At 37.7% G+C, this 18,418-nt stretch overlaps 1 protein-coding gene across 3 annotated transcripts in view; it reads left to right on the forward strand.

Annotated features, from left to right (window-relative positions):
• The window catches only part of epha3 (eph receptor A3), a 180,322-nt gene extending 164,305 nt beyond the window's left edge, over nt 1–16,017 (forward strand). For 2 of the 3 annotated variants that reach the window (XM_058786651.1, XM_058786648.1), the window contains exons 15-17: nt 213–406; nt 4,409–4,564; nt 12,892–16,017. In XM_058786651.1, the coding sequence (XP_058642634.1) occupies nt 213–406; nt 4,409–4,564; nt 12,892–12,997 (456 nt within the window). In that variant the 3' untranslated portion in view covers nt 12,998–16,017. Of the gene's footprint in view, nt 1–212; nt 407–4,408; nt 4,565–10,829; nt 10,923–12,891 lie in introns of all 3 variants that reach the window. The other variant, XM_058786649.1, reaches the window with a different exon arrangement.
• The last annotated feature ends 2,401 nt before the right edge of the window (nt 16,018–18,418 follow it).

Here is an 18,418-nt window from a genome sequence, read left to right on the forward strand (position 1 = left end):
AACACAGAAAAATATCCCCATTTCGCAACAGATTCATATTGAAAACAGCTTGGTTTGGAAGTCACCTCTGTGTGAGTTGTGCTTCATACATCATTGCAATATTTGGCAATGGACAATGAATCTTTTTTGCCTGGAAAATTTTGCGAATGTGACCGCACCTTCAGACAGAATGACAGAACATCAGTTTAGCAATATTTTCTCATGTGCCTCAGGTGATAAAAGCGGTGGATGAGGGTTATCGTCTTCCCCCACCCATGGAATGCCCTGCCACGCTTTACCAGCTGATGCTAGACTGCTGGCAGAAGGACCGAAACAACCGGCCGAAATTTGAGCAGATTGTCAGCATCCTGGACAAGCTCATCCGCAACCCCAGCAGTCTCAAAATCACGGCCAGCACCTCGTCCAGGTATGTCACCCAGGAGGACTGGCTCTGGACCGAGACCTATATGCTTGTTCTGATCCCAAATTGCCTTCTGCTGTTCCTTTGCTTCATGTCACATTCAGATCATCTTCTCATGCTCCCTAATGAGAGGAAATGCTCTCTCTTCCTCCTGAACTCTAATTTGTATCTTCCCCTCAGGTCTAGATTAATCACACACTCCTACATCTGGTCACATACAGTTATGACTGAGTTGTTCTTGAGGCTGTGTTATTTTCTGCAGATTATTTTTCTAGACAAAATCGGTTTATTTTTGGAGCCAGTTTGCAGAAACAGTCCTCAGTCAGACAGGCGGTGTTTGTGATAAACATTTGCTGACATCCTGTTTCTCCAGTATACAGGATGTAGTACTAATATTATTCAAAGTATTATACACAACGTGGTCAAAAGTTAACACCCCTTCTGGTTAACGGATTTGGCAAGTCCCCTTGATTCCAGTGAAATCTTACTCATGACATTCTATATTTGTGCACTTTGTGGTAACGGTTTGGCAAAGGTCCTTTTCCTGTTCCAGCATGACAGTACCCTTGTGCAAGGTCTGTTTTGAAATGAGTTGACACTTTGCAGTGTGGAAAAACCTCACTGAACACCTTTGAGATGAGTTGGATTGGTGACTGTGAGCCACCAGTATCACCCAGTGTCAGTTCCTGACCTCACTTTATGCACTTTTGACCATATTGTTTATTTGTATTACAAGGCTTTTATGCATCCTGATGTTACCAGATCTTTCCAACTTAGATTTGAGAACAGGGTGTTCTACGGGGAGTATGTGGCAGTACTTCACGGTGTCTGGCTATTAATATTTAATCTCAAAATAATTTTTCTCTAAATAAATTCCTACTCTAATTTCCTCTGCTCCAATAAGACTCAATTCACTAGAGGGTTCGTCCGTTACGGGTTGCCCTGTGTGGTGTGGACGTAAGTGGTGCAACCAGTAGCTCTATTATTATGAAGTATGTAACAGTGACTAATGGTTTCTTAAGAAAGTGAAAATGGGTCCCAGGGAGTTAGCATGTCATTTTCCTGATTGGCTTTTAACATGGCCGACTGGGGTCCAGCGCTGGGCCCAGGTGATTTATGGCTCTCCGGGCGAGACACACTCTTAGGTTCCGCTGCCGCCGGTCTGCAGTCACAGCTGCGTCTAAGCCCTTGCACCTCATTTATCTACATGCCCTGCATGCTAATGGAGCGGCATCCCAGCCATTCTCATGGATGGACCCTAGGCCTAAAGGCCAGACCCGGAGAGATGGCGTGCAGATGCTCGGAAGTAAAATGTCGGCACTCTTGGGACGAGAGTAGGTGCATGATCCCAGAGCCTCCTCACGGCAAGAGATGCATTCTTGTCCGTGACGAAGCTACCCAGATGTTTCTCTGTGAGGAACGTCCTCCCTCCTTTACCATCCCTAGAGAACTTTAAAAACATGATACTAAGCAGCCTCGGTTATTTAGAGGTCACTACACCAGAGGGGAGAGAGAAAAGCAAAAGAAAAGAGAGGGAACCAGCAGAGAGGCCGAGTGTTTACCTCTCTTCTTCCTCTCCCTCTGGCCTGTTGTGCTCCTGTCGACTGACGCCTCAGATCTCTGACGCCAGCAGCTGATGCAGTCAAATGCAGTGTGTATACACCAGAGTTTAAGCTATCACTTCTATACCCAACACCAAAAGATTTTCTTTTTCGCATTGTGAGTTTCTGAGTTGTGAGACATCTCTTGGTTTTCCTCTCTGTTTTTCTTTCCCATGTTGACCTTTATAATTACAAGGACAAATTATTTATCATATTACCATATTGTAGACTTATATAATTTAAGTAGCTGAGTGAGTCAGTTGACTGTGATTTTTTTTTTCTCTCGCATTTAACATGGTAATAAATGTGTCAGTTCCATTTTAATGAAAGAACACTAAATAATAGACCCACTGGTAAATATTAGGTTCTGCAGTTTGTGTGGGTAACAATTATAGCATCAATTTATACTATATAAAACAGTTTTCACATTGAATAGCATTGGAAATACAAATATATATATATAGACTGTGATTTTTTTATTTATTAATTAATTAATTTATAAAAAAAAAAAGAAAAAGAAAAAGATAGAACCCATTTAAATAAAATGGTTATAAAATACTTTTTATTTGCTGTTTTTATGTGCCATAATTAAGTTTAGAATTTAGTTTTCTCTGACAAGTTTAATGAAAGTTTGTTTTTGTTTTGTTTTTTAACTGTTTTGCCTTGTTTTTTATTTTTTGTTTTTGCTTTGCTTTGTGTTTTTTGTGTTCTTTTCTGTTTTGTGATTTTGTTTTGTTTTGTTTTGTTTCGTTACGTTACGTTTCATTTGGTACTTGCTGTACCTTTAAGACTAAATGTAAACTTACATGCGAAATTGCATACAGCAATGCTGTGAACATAGTTACAAGCTGCAGGTTTGATGTTAAGTCCAACGTAATCTTCGCTGTCCCATCCTTAAATATAACAGTCTTTTAACAAAGCTGAATCACATTTAGAAAGGTTCACAAAACAACTGGCACATAAAGGTGCTGCTCATGCTGTGAAGGTTAGACTAAAATGATCAAAGACATTGTTAAAAATAAACTTCCAGCACTCTCTCCTGACACTAGGAAAGGATTTGTAAAGATCCTAAGTGCATCGGTGCAGTACTTGCAGACAGCTCTATTCAATGAGCTGTGTCAGCACTTACTGATCCTCTTTGCCAAGTAACTTGGATCCATTCAGCATTCTTTTCCAGTCAACTCAGCGTACATTAGTCTTTTATTTTCATCACACAGTAATGGTACACTGGGAACATGTGGACTTCAAGGATCTGACTGGACTTCCTCTTAATTTGTTTATTTACATGAATATAAATAGCAGTCCCCAAAGGAATTGTAATCTCATTTCTGTTCCCCTGGTTCCAATCAGGTGCTGTTGGACCTGAATTGTGGATTTCAGATTCTGTGACATGATTACTTACATTATAACATAACTGTTTTATCTAGTATGCCCATGCATTGTTTGTCAGAAACTGCAGAGACCTCAAATGAAGACCTCTGAATATCAGTAGCTTTAAGAACTACCTAAATATCTTTCTATAATATTTAGTTCTAATATTACATAAGTTATGAAGTATTAGGAGAATTTTAAACAGGCTATATTTTAAGAGTTAAATGAAATTTTTTCAGTTATTTTTAAATTAATTGTATTTTTATTTTTAATTAATTTTAGATTTTAGATTTAGTATCATTAAAATGTTTTGTTTGACACTTTCACAATCTGGAATTGCTTTCATAATATTGTTTTTAGAGGGCAACTGAATGTGATTACATTTTTAAAAATTCCATATTTGCCCATAAAAGGATTACATATAAACATTTCCATACTGTATCTGCCAGTAACATGTTAAAAGTTTGTTAATTTAATTGAGTAGCTAATTAAACTTCACTTTTATATAAATGCATTGGTTAATAAGTTATTATTTTACCCATGCAATAAACAATGGAAACTCGCATTGGAATGTGAACAATGGGAAGTCATCAGAAACAGAGATGTCTGTGTATTCGAATAAACATTCCTAAATGTATTGCTTTCTTCCTACGGAATGCTTGCCATAACACAGATGGAGAGAATCAGTCCCACTTCTCTGCAGGTATTTCCGTATGGAGACCTTGGATGCAAGCTTGCATATCGGGTTTGAAGGCCTTTGTGTTTAGCCTTTGCTTGCACTTTTATAAGCTTGTTTTCTCCATAAATGGCATTTGTCAAACGTGATGGGAATTGCAGACGGCCACAGCTTCAGTGTTGTATTTTTTTCAGCATCGGCGAGTTGTGTTCTCTTAAAAAGCTGTTGTGTATTAGTTCTACAAAAGTATTCTGCAAATGAAAGTTACTTGTGCTTCATTTCTGTTGGGCTGCACGAACAAATACTTTAAAATTCACAATACAACTAACAGTACTTTCTGTGTTTTTCATCTCTTCTCAGACCGGTGAATCTGCTTCTGGACAGAACCAGCACTGACATCACTTCCTTTCACACAATGGGTGATTGGCTGGAGAGTGCGAGGACGTTGCCCTGTAAAGATGCATTCAGTGGGGTCAGCTACAGCTCCTGTGATACACTGGCCAAAACCTCAGCAGAGTAAGAGCATTTTACTATACAGCCTTTCTCTTTTTTGTATTAGAAAACTAAGATCTACACTACCGGTCAAAAGTTTGGAATAATTAAAAATGTTTAATGTTTTCAAAAGAAGTATCATACTCTCACTAATGCTGCATTTATTTGATTAAAAATACAGTTAAAACTATATAGTTTTACAGTTAAATAACAGTTTTCTATATTAATATATTTTAAAATGTAATTGATTCTTGTAATGCAAAGCTGAATTTTCAGCATCATTACTCCAGTATTCACATGATCCTTTAGAAATCACTATAATATGATGAGTTGGTGCTCGGTTATTTGCAAAACAATTCTAAAGTTACATTATACCTTTACATTATAAATGTCTTTACGTTTCATCAATTTAATGCATTCTTGCTGAAAAAAATAATTTATTTGAAATTAATTACATTTTCAAATATATTGGGAAACAGTTATTTTAAATTGTAATAATATTTCACAATATTACAGTTTGTACTGTATTTTTTTATCAAATATATGCAGCCTTGGTAAGCATTATTTCAACAACATTAAAAAAGTCTTAATTGTTCCAAACTTTTGAATGGTAGTGTATTTGTATAATGTGCATATCATCAGTTTTGAAGGAACAGTCGAACATAAAATTTCTGTAATTTTCTCATTTGTTTGTTGTTTAGACCTAAATGATATTCTTTCTTCCATGAAACAAAAAAAAGGATTTTTTTAATCGTCAGTTTTGATGCGTTTAAAAGCACTTTATTTGGTTTGAGAGGCTCAAAGAAAGGGGGTTCCCTTATTTGGTCATTCTTCTATTATAATTGTCCCTGTGCTTAAGGGTTAGCATTCTGTACTTTTAAGTCCAAGGCAAAAGACAAGCGATATAATTTAAGTTTGTTGGCATAAAACAGTTTAAACGGATGCAGAAGATGATGACAAATTTATTTACAGATCAGTTTCCAGTAAATGAAGCCCAGCTTTGGTTAATCCTTTAAAGGTGGTCATTACATTTGTTATTAATCTCCAGTGACAGTGCTTTAGTAATGTTTTCTTCTATTGTAATCTAATAAATGGAAGAAAAAAATAAAACCTCTTTTGCCAAAAATAAAAGTGCTCTCCTCCCATAATCCCCAGTCTTGGAAACGATCTAACGGCTTGAGCTGGGCACATTCCCCTGACTCAATCAAATTTCTAATCATAAAGGCCCTATTCTGCTCCACAGTGTGGATCTGCATTTATGGGAAATGCTTTGTAGATGTTGATTAGGAACCTTGCCTTGCCTGGTTAGCATCTCCTAAAACCACTTTTCGATTCCAATGACGAGGTATTTGACAATGTAAATAATTTGACATTCATAACTTGAGAATGATCAAAGGGCCGGCCTGGGAACAGTGGCAGTGCTGTGCTGCATGTTACCCTTAGGACTAAACATCTAAACACTCAGCAGTCTGTAATTAAGGCTGCTTGTGGTTATATTTTGTTCAGATGTCAGCATAAATAATCACATGCAAATAGCGGCCCTCATCCATGACCCAGATTGGGTTATTTAACATGCAGTTCGTCTCTCAGTGTTTGGCCTTCAGTAGTGAGTGGACACCACCACTCTTTGACTGACCACTGAGTTGAAACAATTATTTTTGTGAATTTTAATGAAAAATATGTTGATTTATATGCTTTAACTGCTGAAAAGACCAAGATCACTATTATATATTAGGTTTTGGACAACTGTACTAACCTTTTCTGCCTACCCTGTTGAAAAAACAGCATATGCTGGTTAGGTATATTTTGAAGCATTGTAGCTGGTTATAAGCTGGTCCTGAGCTGGGGCTAGTTGCTCAGGACCAGTTTATAACCAGTCAAGACCAGCTTAAACCAGCTCATGACCAACTAAGGACCAGCTTAAACCAGCTCAAACCAGCTACCATTCTTCAAAACATACCTAATGTACCTACCATACTTAATTTTTCAACAGGGTAACTAGCTTAACAAACAAAACTACCCACCAGATTCACCACTGACAGCATGCAAGATCAATCGGCTTCACTAAGTTTTGTTGGTAAACAGCATCCATCAACTAAGCCAACATCAAACCATCACTAACCAGTCAAAGCGAAACCACGCCAGAATAAACCACTGCTAACCAGCCTAAAACCAGCACCAAATCAGTTCTAGACAGCATATCAGCACTAAACCAGTATTTAACCACATAAACAAGCACCTAAGTAAAAACACACCAACATTAACCACCACTAATCAATGCTAACCTGTGACAAGTCAACACTAACAAGCATAACAACCAAAAAATGATCAAAAGACCAGCATTGCATGGGAATTTGTATTGGTCTTTTCAGCAGTACTGCACCAATTTGAGAGCCCTCAATAAAGATAACATCCAGCTCACATCCAGCACACTCTCTCTTTGATCTGTTGCCGTCTGGTCGACGCTACAGAGCACGGCCAGGCACAGGAACAGTTTCTTCCCTCAGGCAATCCATCTCATGAACACTTGAACACTTAACAATAAACATGAAACACACAACACTATCATACATTTATATATTTAACACACATACTTATTACATTTCAAATTTGCACCTAACATACCTGTACATACTAAATTGTATATTTTGAATATTGTGTTTGTGCTTTTTTGCACATTGTCTATTTTGTATATTTGTATATTATTATATTTATTATCTGTGTCTTGCCTTGTCACTGTCATTCTGTCGCACTGTAGAGCTTCTGTCACCAAAACAAATTGCGTATGTGTAAACATACCTGGCAATAAAGCTAATTCTGATTCTGATTCTAAAGATTGACATCTGCACCTCAGAAACTGCTTGATAAAATTGTTCAAATTTAAATAAGCCATGTAAGCTATTGGCATTTAATAGGTCTACCAGGAAGATGAAGAAGAGAGATCATTATTGATGATTCAGTCACTTATCACTTTACGTTGGTTGTGTTGTTATTGGGGATATAGTAAGTTTACCAGATGTTTGGCCTCTTACTGCAATTTCATGGTAAATTGTGCAGAACGTTAAGGCTCTTTAATCTATCATTGAAGGTTTTACCTTATTTAGTACAAGTCGCATTAAAACTGTAGACAAATCTGAATTGATATGGCAGGCAGCGTGCAATAGTTATACTGTCTTGTTGAGTTATTTCTGGCAAAACAACACATTTTCTTTTAAAAAATGGAAGTTAATAGAATTCAAATGACACTTTTTTTCATATTATATAGTAAATAAGTTATAAATTGTCACTTAAAACAAAGCTCCAGTTTTTTTGTGTTTTACTTAGTATACTTGGAAAAAAAAACTAAAATTAAATAAAAAAATAAGAGTGTATATTTTCAGTCTACTTTTATGTACTTATCATATAGGCCTATACTTAAGTATACCTGGTTTATACTTAAGTATACAGAGACAAGTATACAGAAAAGCCAAAGTATATTTGGCCTATAATTTTGACTAATCTCTATAGTTTAGTATTCTAAGTATGCTTGGCTTGTAATTGTGTTTACTCTTTTTCTACAAATATTGGCTTCATTTAGGTACTCCAGCATATGTTTTACCTTTTGATAAATGTACATGTTCAAGTTTATAATAACAAGTCAGCTTTGGGGTGGAATAGTTTAGAGTAAAATACTACATGGGTGGAACTGAACTTGATCTTTTTTGTACACAGTGCTATTAAAATACACAGAAACAGATCGACATTTGGATCATTTTATTAATCATTCTTTTATGGTGTGTGTAAACTATAAGTATGATTTTTAGTTCACTAAAGGAAAATGTACAAGTAGTAACTATACAAACAATTAAACTGGTATACACTCAGTAAACCAGTTTAATAGTTTGTATAGTTACTACTTGTACATTTTCCTTCAGTGAACTAAGAGTGTATACTTCAAAGTTTCTTTTATAAACTAAAAAGTGAGCTAGACGTACAGTACAGCTAGTAAACTAACAGTACACCTATAAATTTACTTGAAGTATAGTTCACAGAATAGTTACAAAAAAGAAGAACTTAGGCTGCGTTTACACTTGGCCTTAACATGCGACCTGTATCCGGATGGTGTCCACATTGAAAAGACAAGTGTAAACGCACTTCTGAAATGTTATCTGATCAGCATGTCCTGGTCCAGAGGTAGTCGAGGACGCATTGTGATCGGATCTCAGTGTAATGTAAATGCAATCCAGCCATCGTGTCTGCATTCGCAAGTCGATGTCACGCAAAACCCCACCCCTCTCTCCCGAACGGTCACAAGAAAGACGGAGAACACCCGTGTGGAGCGCTAGTGAGACTTGTACACTTATCTTTGATTTGTAAAATGTCCCACGACTGAAAATGCTTTGCAAAAGAAAACCCACCACTTCAGGTTGACTTTGCACTGGGCCATTCTCTGCAGACTTATTTAAATATTGCGTGGGAAAGACAGTTCCGATCGGTTATCCAGATAGAGAAGTCAGCTGATGTTGCCAATTGTAAACGCGCCGTGTTCTGATTGACTGATGATCCGATCTGCTTGATCGGATCGCGGTGATCGTATGTTAGTGCCAAGTGTAAACGCAGCCTTAGATGTAAATTAGTTGTAAAGGCTACTCATTGTCTACTGTTATAGTATAAACAATAAACTAAAAATTTAACCAAATTAGTCCAGGACGTACTGAAATAGTACACTTACAAGTGTACTACTAGTACATTTATTTAAGTATGCTTACTACATAAAGTATATTTTGGAAAACAATGGAGCTTTACTTAAAGGGTTAGTTCACCCAAAAATGTTTTACTCACCTTCGAGGCATCCTAGGTTTATATGACTTTCTTCTTTCAGATCAATCCAATTGGAGTTATATTCAAAATTGTCCTGGCTCTTTCAAGCTTTGTATTGACATGGATGTGTGGTAGTGTTCAACAGGTCAAAAGTAGTCAAATAAAGCATGTGCATCCATATTAAAATGCGCATCACACGGCTCCAGGGGGTGAATAAAGGCCTCCTGTAGCGAATCCATGCATTTTTGTAAGACAAATATCCACATTTAAAACTATATAAACACCATTTTATCACTTCTGCTAACTGTCGTGGGCAGAAGGGTTCTGGCAGATGATGTCAAGTCAAGTCAAGTCAAGTTGAGCTTTATTGTCATTCCGCTACATGCGGGGGCATACAGTGGAACGAAATGTCGTGCCTCACAGGACCACGGTGCTACATAAATACAGGCATACAACAATGGAGTAAGACAATATAAACCTATACACAACTATCCTACTGATAGATTTTGACTATAAATATACTATCTATAAAAAGTACCTATACAAACTAAAAAATACAAACTATACATGTAGGACGCATGTGTCGTGGAAGCGCCAGAGATTCGTGATGAACACAGAAGCGCGACGGAGAGAGAACAAAACAAAATGCGGGTCATGAATTAGAAGCACAAAACGAGGATTTGTAAAGAAAAATGTTGGAGGATGTTGAATGTTGTCATCCACCGGAAAGGCAGTCTCGTGAACGCATGTACGACAGATAGCGGAAGTTGCACAAAACTGTATATATCGTTTTAAATATGGATATTTTTCTTACAAAAACGCATCGATTCGCTACAAGAGGCCTTTATTGACCCATGTGATGCATGTTTTAATATGGATGGATGCACTTTATTTGACTACTTTTGGACTGTTGAATAAAAACACCGACCCATGCCATTATAAAGCTTAGAGAGCCAGGATAATTTTAATATAACTCCGATTGGATTCATCTGAAAGAAGAACGTCATATACACCTAGGATGCCTTTATGGTGAGTAAAACATGGACTAATTTTCATTTTTGGGTGTACTAACCCTTTAAGTTTACTAAAATGAACTTGAAGTATACTACTTTTTTGTAATGGATTTTTTAAAAAGAAAATGATTTGACCAAACTAGTTTGCATGCCTGTTTCCTTAAGCGACGAGATGTCTTACAGCTGTTATAATGGTATAGCAGTTACTTCTTGATTTCAGTTGTTTGCAATGACAATGTATCCTAACATTTTAATTAGCATTATAGACAACATGCCTCTGAATTCGTTAAATCCGCTTTATTGAAGCTTGAATTTGACTCTGTAGTAGATCAAATGACTTTTGTCGCACAGAAATGTTGCAGGCCTGTCTTGTTTGACATTGTGAGAGTTTGTTTGGCTGATGTCAGTGCATTAGCAGTGCATTGACGATAAACAGCCTGTGTGTCAGTCGATCTAAAGCTGTATTCTGCCCATAGAATCTGTCTGACTGAAGTCAGACCAGCAGCCACGTGCCCTGAGTGGGAGCCGTCCATGGGAATTACAACACTTTAAAGCTTATAGACTGGATGGTGGGTTCTGATCATAGCTTTTCTGTTGCTGGCTGCTCCCTTGAGCTCTTGCTTGCGCTCATGTCCAGATCAGGACTAAATCGCTGCTGCACCTTCTAGAAGTGTTTCTAACAGAACTCATGCCTGAGGTGTGCATAGATTGTAACTTAAACCTGCTTGCACTAATATGCTATAATGATCTTCACTGCACAGCTTTTGCATCCCTTAAACTGACAATACTAAGAAAAATGATTTTGTTGTTTTTTTGCAAAAGCTTCTGTATTTGGGGTGTACTTTAAAGTGATTGGTTTGCCATATTTTTGCAATGTCGGATCTAATGGGAAAAAAACGTGACTTAATATGAGTTTTTGTAAAACCTGAAATAGGCAGTACAAATTGCTGCAGTTTCCAGTGGAAATGAGTTGAATTTTATTTTATACAGAGGAGGCATGTCACCAAATAATATTCTAGTGACTTAAATACTACATACAGGAATAAGTTTTTCAGCCTAATTAAATATAATTGTAGACCTAAAATTCAACCAGAGAAGAGACCACTACAGTATACATTTTCTAATGCATTTAAACCAGTAATAATGCATACAGGCAATTCTGTCCATTTCCCGAGAGTGAGTCAAACCCAAAACGCAATCTCTATCAGTAGGTCTTAAAATGGATATACAACATAACATTTGTTTCTGGATAGTTGGCCAAAAATCTGTTTTAACTTTTGCCTGTCCTTCCACTGGCCTGGCATAAATATTATAAACTGTTAGTTTGACAGAATATTTTGTTTAAATTAGATTATTATTATTATTATTATGTGACATATTTAAATTAAACAAATATGCAACTACAATATTCATTATTTGAACACATCTTAAAGTGAGTTTTTTTGTTTTTTTTAAGAAATGAATACTTATTTGTGTATAATTTTATTTATATTAAACTGAAAGTTACAATACTATTACTAAAGTTTCAGTTTCAGATAAATTCTGTTCTTTTGAACTTTTGTATTCATCAAAGAATGCTTCAGGAGGAAAAAGAGTACAGTTTCCACAAAAATATTAAGCAGCAAGAAATAATAAGAAATGTTTCTTGAGCAGCAAATCAGCATATTAGAATGATTTCTGAAGGATCGTGTGACACTGGAGCCAGGAGTGATGATGCCAAAAATTCAGCTTTGCATCACAGGAATAAATTACATTTTAATACATATAAAGAAAACATTTTAATTTTATAATATTTCATAATATTACTGATTTTACTGAATTTTTATCAAATTAATGCAGCCTTGTTTAGCAAAAGAGACTTCTTTGAACAATAGTGAATATTCTGAACCCATGTAATAACTTTATTTGAACAAAACCAATTTTACTCATTACTCTTCATAACTTTGTCACAGTGAAAGTAAACTGTTTTTTTAGCATCACTGCTGTTCATGTCACCTGCGAACTACAGCGACAGTGCAAAAACTTACGCTGTGCAAAAACGCATGTAGTCACGTTTTTCCTATGAGACCAAGTCGGATATGTGCACACGGGATGAACTCATCCATATGGTAAGTCTGGAGAGTCTATCCACGATTGTAAATAATGCAAGCTCCTGTCAGCTGTTGCATGGATCTCATTAAATGAAAAATGTCGTTCTTTTTCCCTCCGGGGTAACCCTGACAGTGCTGTTCCTTTCAAATTACAGTAGAAATAACCGACTCAGAAAATGAAGCAGCTACTCCAATTTCTCATCACAGGAAGCTGTAAATCAGCCCAGTGTTTAAGTTATAACACAAAGTCTGTCACGAGTCCAGCTCCTCAGCTTATTGAATGCGTATGGCAGCATGGTGTCCTCCTGGAATACTTCGGCCTACATGACTGACACAAGCGGTCTGAGGCAGAGCGCCGCTGCGGGCTTGTCATTAATGTCACCGTATGTCAAACTGTGAGCGCTATATTACCCGTCCTCACTGTCTTTCTCTCCTCTCTGACACGCAGGGACTTCAAGAAAGTCGGTGTGACGATCGTTGGACCTCAGAAGAAGATCGTGAGCAGCCTAACAACACTTGAAACACACTCAAAGAACGGTCCAGTTCCTGTGTAAAATTAAAAATGAGCGACGGAAATGAAAGACACCTAAACAAGATTGATGCTGCTTTGGCTTTAACAGACAGGAAATAGATATTAAATGAAAAGAGGAAGTGGAACTACAATTCTTGAACACATGTGCGAAGCAGAACAACCTTCCTGGAGAAAGATCACGTCTTCCCGGGCACGAGGTGCAAAGACGATGAGCGCGTCTCCCAGCGATTATCGGCGAGAGAGGTGGATGAACACGGGCCTCGTGTTTAAGAGTCTACGGTCACGCCGCATGGCTCCTCCTAGAGGACGGAAGCCGGTCCGATCCGAACGGATTTAACAAAGAGCTCTTCATATGTGGCAGGGGAGCATTAAAAAGCCTTCAGGAAAAACTTTGCATAAGCATCCGTCTTCCTTTTGGAAGGTAGCACTTCAGAGAGGCAATAGCTTGCACCCCAGAGTTTGGTGGTTTCTTGTAGAAAAGCCCCCTTTAATTCTTCTGAAGAACGGCAGGAGAAGTACAGCTGGTTACTGTTAGAGCAATCTGGTGATGCTTGTTAGGATCTGACATATTTGGCTATATATTTGATAATTAACCATTAATCTGCAAGTGCAGAGAGCCATTCTCCAGAATCAGGGATGGAGTAGCGGAGACCTTGGGTAAACATGCCATTTTAAAGGTTTATTTGTTAATGTAGCCCATGACACATGTTTGTTTGCACCACTGTGTTCAGATGATATATGAATTCATTATCAAATAAAAACAGTACAAAATAAAGAAAAGAAACTGTTTACTAGAATCAGTAACACAGACAGAATAGAGTGCTGATGTGTTTTTGCAGGCCAACCCAAAAGTTAGTATCACCGATAGGACTTTGCCATTGGTTTTTGGATTATTGCAGAAAATAGGCTCTTACACTTCCAGAGCTAATTTTAGGCATTTAACCAAAAGTCCATTCACAAAATCCATGGACGATGGAAACGGAAGTGCTAAAATGCGAACTTGTTTCTGAGTTTTGACCTGCATATATATGTCATCCCTCCAGGATTTGGACTCAGAAGTCTCAGATATGATATATATGAGGTACATGGGCTGTGTTCGAAATAAAATATTAGCTTACTACATACTGAACACTCCCTGTTTTGTTTAGTATGTGAAACAAAAGACTTTGCAACAACATGTTAAATAATTGTTCTCACATGACCTCTTCTTGTTTAATTCAGTGACATCCAATTATCAACATGAAAATAAGGTTCCTTTGCATTTTTAATCCAATTATGTGTCAAATTCATACTGAAATCATGTTGACTTGATTTCAATTTGACTCGCTTCAACTCAGAAATGGCTTCACTTTTCGTTTGTCCCTACAGATCCTCTCCATTCCAATCACCTGATTACATTCTGGCAACACCTACTTTTCACAATCCAAATCAGTTCCCAATTGATTAAACAAAGTCCCACCCTCCATTTTTTCTTGTTGAATATCCTGGAAATCAGATTATGTAAAGAAAATAAGTCGTGAATGTCACTTCACATTAAGTTTAACATTTGGCAATCAAATAATGTGTCAAGAAAGAAAATTAAATATCACTTGTGATTTTATCTTTTTTCTAAACTAGTTCACCCAGAAATGAACATTTGGTCTTCATTTACTCACTGTCACGTCAATGCAGAACATAAAAGAAGATATAAGAAGAAAATGTGCACCAAAACTGTTTGGTAACCATCATTATTCAAAATATCTTTTGTCTTCCACTAGCAAAATAAATTCATCCAATGTTGGAACTTTTTTGGGTGAACTATCCCTTTAAGTGCAAACCCCACCCCACAGACGATTTCATTGGTCGACTCAATCAGGCAGTCACCCGTCAAGAAAAGTTCAGACGTTTCAGGCGATCAGTGCTGTTGACAAGACCAATGAAATCCGCAGGGCAGAGTTTGTGCTGAACTGGTTTGAGAAAAAATAACTCAAATATTACAGCTACTAGAAATGGGAGATCAAATCAAGCATGATGCATTGTGGGATACAGTATTCTGTGCAGCTCTGTTGAATACTGCACTTTTTGCCTGGAGATTCCATGCATACAGAACATTTGCATACTGTACGCAGTATATAAAGTATATTATATACTTGAGGAGTAGTAAGAGTAGTATGGTAGTGTGCTATTCCGTACATTACCATGCTCTGTGATTTCCTGTAGTGAAGTTCACTTTGAGATCAGGACTACGAAATCTTCCAGTTTCATGTGGAGGGTTATTCAGAAAGGACAGCTGTGTTCCAATCAAGTATCATCAGTTTTCAAAATACAAGGTTCTTCATCATGTATTAGTTTGAGACTGAATACGGGCTTAATATCATTATCCGAATATTTTCTTAAGACATCCTGATCATAAAATCAAAAAAGAGCACTAATGGTGCACAAATGACGGTCTGACCATGTACTGCACTACCTTATGAAGGAACAGTCCATTTTTCCTCTTTGTCTCTTTCATTCTGCCTGTAAATGTTGCTTTCTCCCCGCTGTTAGCATGTACATATGTGAACCGGACCTGTGATGATAGCAGTGGTGACTGTAGAGGTACTATCATTTACCCGGCCATCCCTTTGTACAAATGTCTGTATGTATGTATAAAAGAATGAACAAAATATCTGTGCAGCCTTTACAAAACTCATTTGTATGATATTTTATGTTATTTTGTATTATATTTGTTTTACATAAAAACAATTATAATGACTTATTATTTATTTCTTAACAACAAACCACCATACACAGTGCAGATTTTTTTTTTTTTTTTTTCTAGCATTCAGTAAGTTATGACATGGTTATGTTTCGACCCTATCAGTGTTTTTATATTTTACTTTGTTGAAGATAATGTTTTGAAAAGCAATACTGTTTTGCGTCCTGTTCCCCTTCTTTAGATTGATGTGTGTGTATGTGTGTGAGTGTGTAGGTGGCCTTGTCTACTAATGTAAAATGATTTGTAGTGGAAACATTTATATTTTTATAATAAACATTCTCAAAATATTTTCTAAAGAATGAATGCTAAGAAGAAAGTGTCTCGCGTTGGTGTTTGTTTTGCTTACCCAAACACACACACACACACACCCTTTCTGATAAAAACATACGTTATTGTTAATAAAGTAACGATATTTTATTTCTATTAAGCAACTGAAATATATATTCAGAAAACACTGAAAACACCTCACTTTTATGATTAAGATTTTTAATTGATTTAATTAATTGAAATTCATTTTGAAAATGAATGAATGAATGAATGAACTAACGAACTAAAGGTAAAAGTGTAGTTGTAACTGTCTGGAGATTGTAATTAACAAGAAAAAGAAATTGTTAAATATTGTAAAATGTTTAATGACTATAAAATGTCAAGTGGTGTAACAAAGTATATACACTACTCACAAAAAGTTAGGGATATTCGACTTTTGGGTGAAATTTCAGAATGCACGTAACATGCACTATAACCTTTACAACTTAATTTGGCCTTCTCTAAACTTTTGAATCCACATGTCCAACTGTTCAATGTTTCAGTACTTATTGCATAACATGCTGTTCTCTAACTAGGTGATTAACCGCAAAAATCCCAACAAGTGTCTGATCCATGAATCGGCCACTTGGTTCAATGACAATTTGTATTTAAATAGTCCTCTTCATCATGCTGTTCACATTTTGACATCATGAGACCAAGATGACACCTAACAATCAATAAACTGATCAACAGTACTTGGCCATTGCAAGGCTTCAAACAGGATGTTCTCAGAGGGAAGTTGCCACTGAGCATAGAGTGTCACAGAATTTCATCAGCAGGTTGCAACAGAGACACAGAGAGACTGGAAGAGTCACAGAAAGACATAGAAGTGGACATCCATGTTACACTCTGGGCAGAACTGCCAAACTACCTGAATAACATCATTAATCAAGTCATTGTGCGCAACACATGCCTGATTTTATCTTCATGGACGATAATGCCCCAGCTCATCGAGGTCGCATCGACTGCTGGAGGCCGGTGTACCTCAAATGGAGTGGCCTGCACTTTCTCAAGACCTGAATCCCATAGAAAACCTATAGGATCAGCTGAGTCGTCATGTAACCCTGCACCCCAGAACTTTAATGACCTGAGGGCAGCCCTTCAAGAAGAGTGGAATGCCATGTCTCAGCAGACAATAAGTCGACTTGTGAACAGCATGAGACGTAGTTGTCGAGCTGTAATTGATGCTCAAGGACACATGACAAGACATTGACACTTTATGTTGTGGTATACCACCACTGTTGTTAGCTTTTTTTTTTCAATAAACTGTTTAAGATTAAGAAATTACCATTGTGTGCTTCTACTTACAGTTTTTTTCAACTGCTTACACACAAAATCTTTACTTGTTGTCACACAATTTCTGAAAGCTGACACTCAAACAGCAGAAGCACACAACAAATCGTCCCGGGTTACTTGACTGTAACCCTGTTCCCCGAAAAAGCGGGAACGAGATGCTGCGCTGAAAGCGCTATGGGAAAACATTCTTTGTTCGACCGGTTGTGAAGCACGTGTGTCAAACACGCCAAGAATTGGCTTAAATAACCTTGTTTGGTGACGTCATGATCACATGCACCTGCGAGGTTATAAATAGACGTGACACGGAAACATCCTCAGGTTATACCTTTGTCTGAAAGGACGTCCAGGCACGACTACAGTGCGGCATTGAAGCGCAGCATCTCGTTCCCGCTTTTTCGAGGAACAGGGTTACAGTCAAGTAACCCGGGACGTTCCCCTATCAAAAGCTACTCTCGAGGCTGAAAGCGCTATGGGAACGAGAATACCAACGCCACCGCACTGGAAGTGTCTGGACCCCCAACGTTGTGTAGTGTGTGCGCACAAACATGAAAGAGGTCTCAGACATGACTCTGGGATGTCGACTCAAGGACATGCGAGCCCAGAGTAACATGAACATCCAAACTATAGAATCTAACAAATGTGTGCGGAGAGGACCAACCTGCCGCATCACAAACTTGCTGCAAGGGGACACCTCTTGCCAAAGCCATTGAAGATGCAATCCCCCTGGTTGAATGGGCCCTTACACCTAGAGGCGAAGCTTGACCACGCGCCTCATAGGCTAGGGCAATAGCATCCCTCACCCAATGTGACATAGTCTGTCGAGTGGCAGCCGCCCCCCGGTTGCGGCCTCCAAAACATACGAAAAACTGCTCCGACTTACGCCACTGGCTAGTGCAGTGGACGTAAATCTGGAGAGCACGTACTGGACACAGTAAGTGAAGTTTCTCCTGCTCCGGTGTCGTGAACGGCGGAGGGCAGAAGGCTTCGAGAACGACCGGATTTATGGTCGAGAATGGAACCTTCGGAAGATAACTAGGGTGAGGATGCAAAATAGCTTTGACCAGCCCAGGGGCAAAATCTAGGCAAGATGGCGAGACTGACAGA

The sequence above is a fragment of the Onychostoma macrolepis genome, chromosome 09 (genome assembly GCF_012432095.1).
Source record: "Onychostoma macrolepis isolate SWU-2019 chromosome 09, ASM1243209v1, whole genome shotgun sequence".
NCBI classification, from domain to species: Eukaryota; Metazoa; Chordata; class Actinopteri; order Cypriniformes; family Cyprinidae; genus Onychostoma; species Onychostoma macrolepis.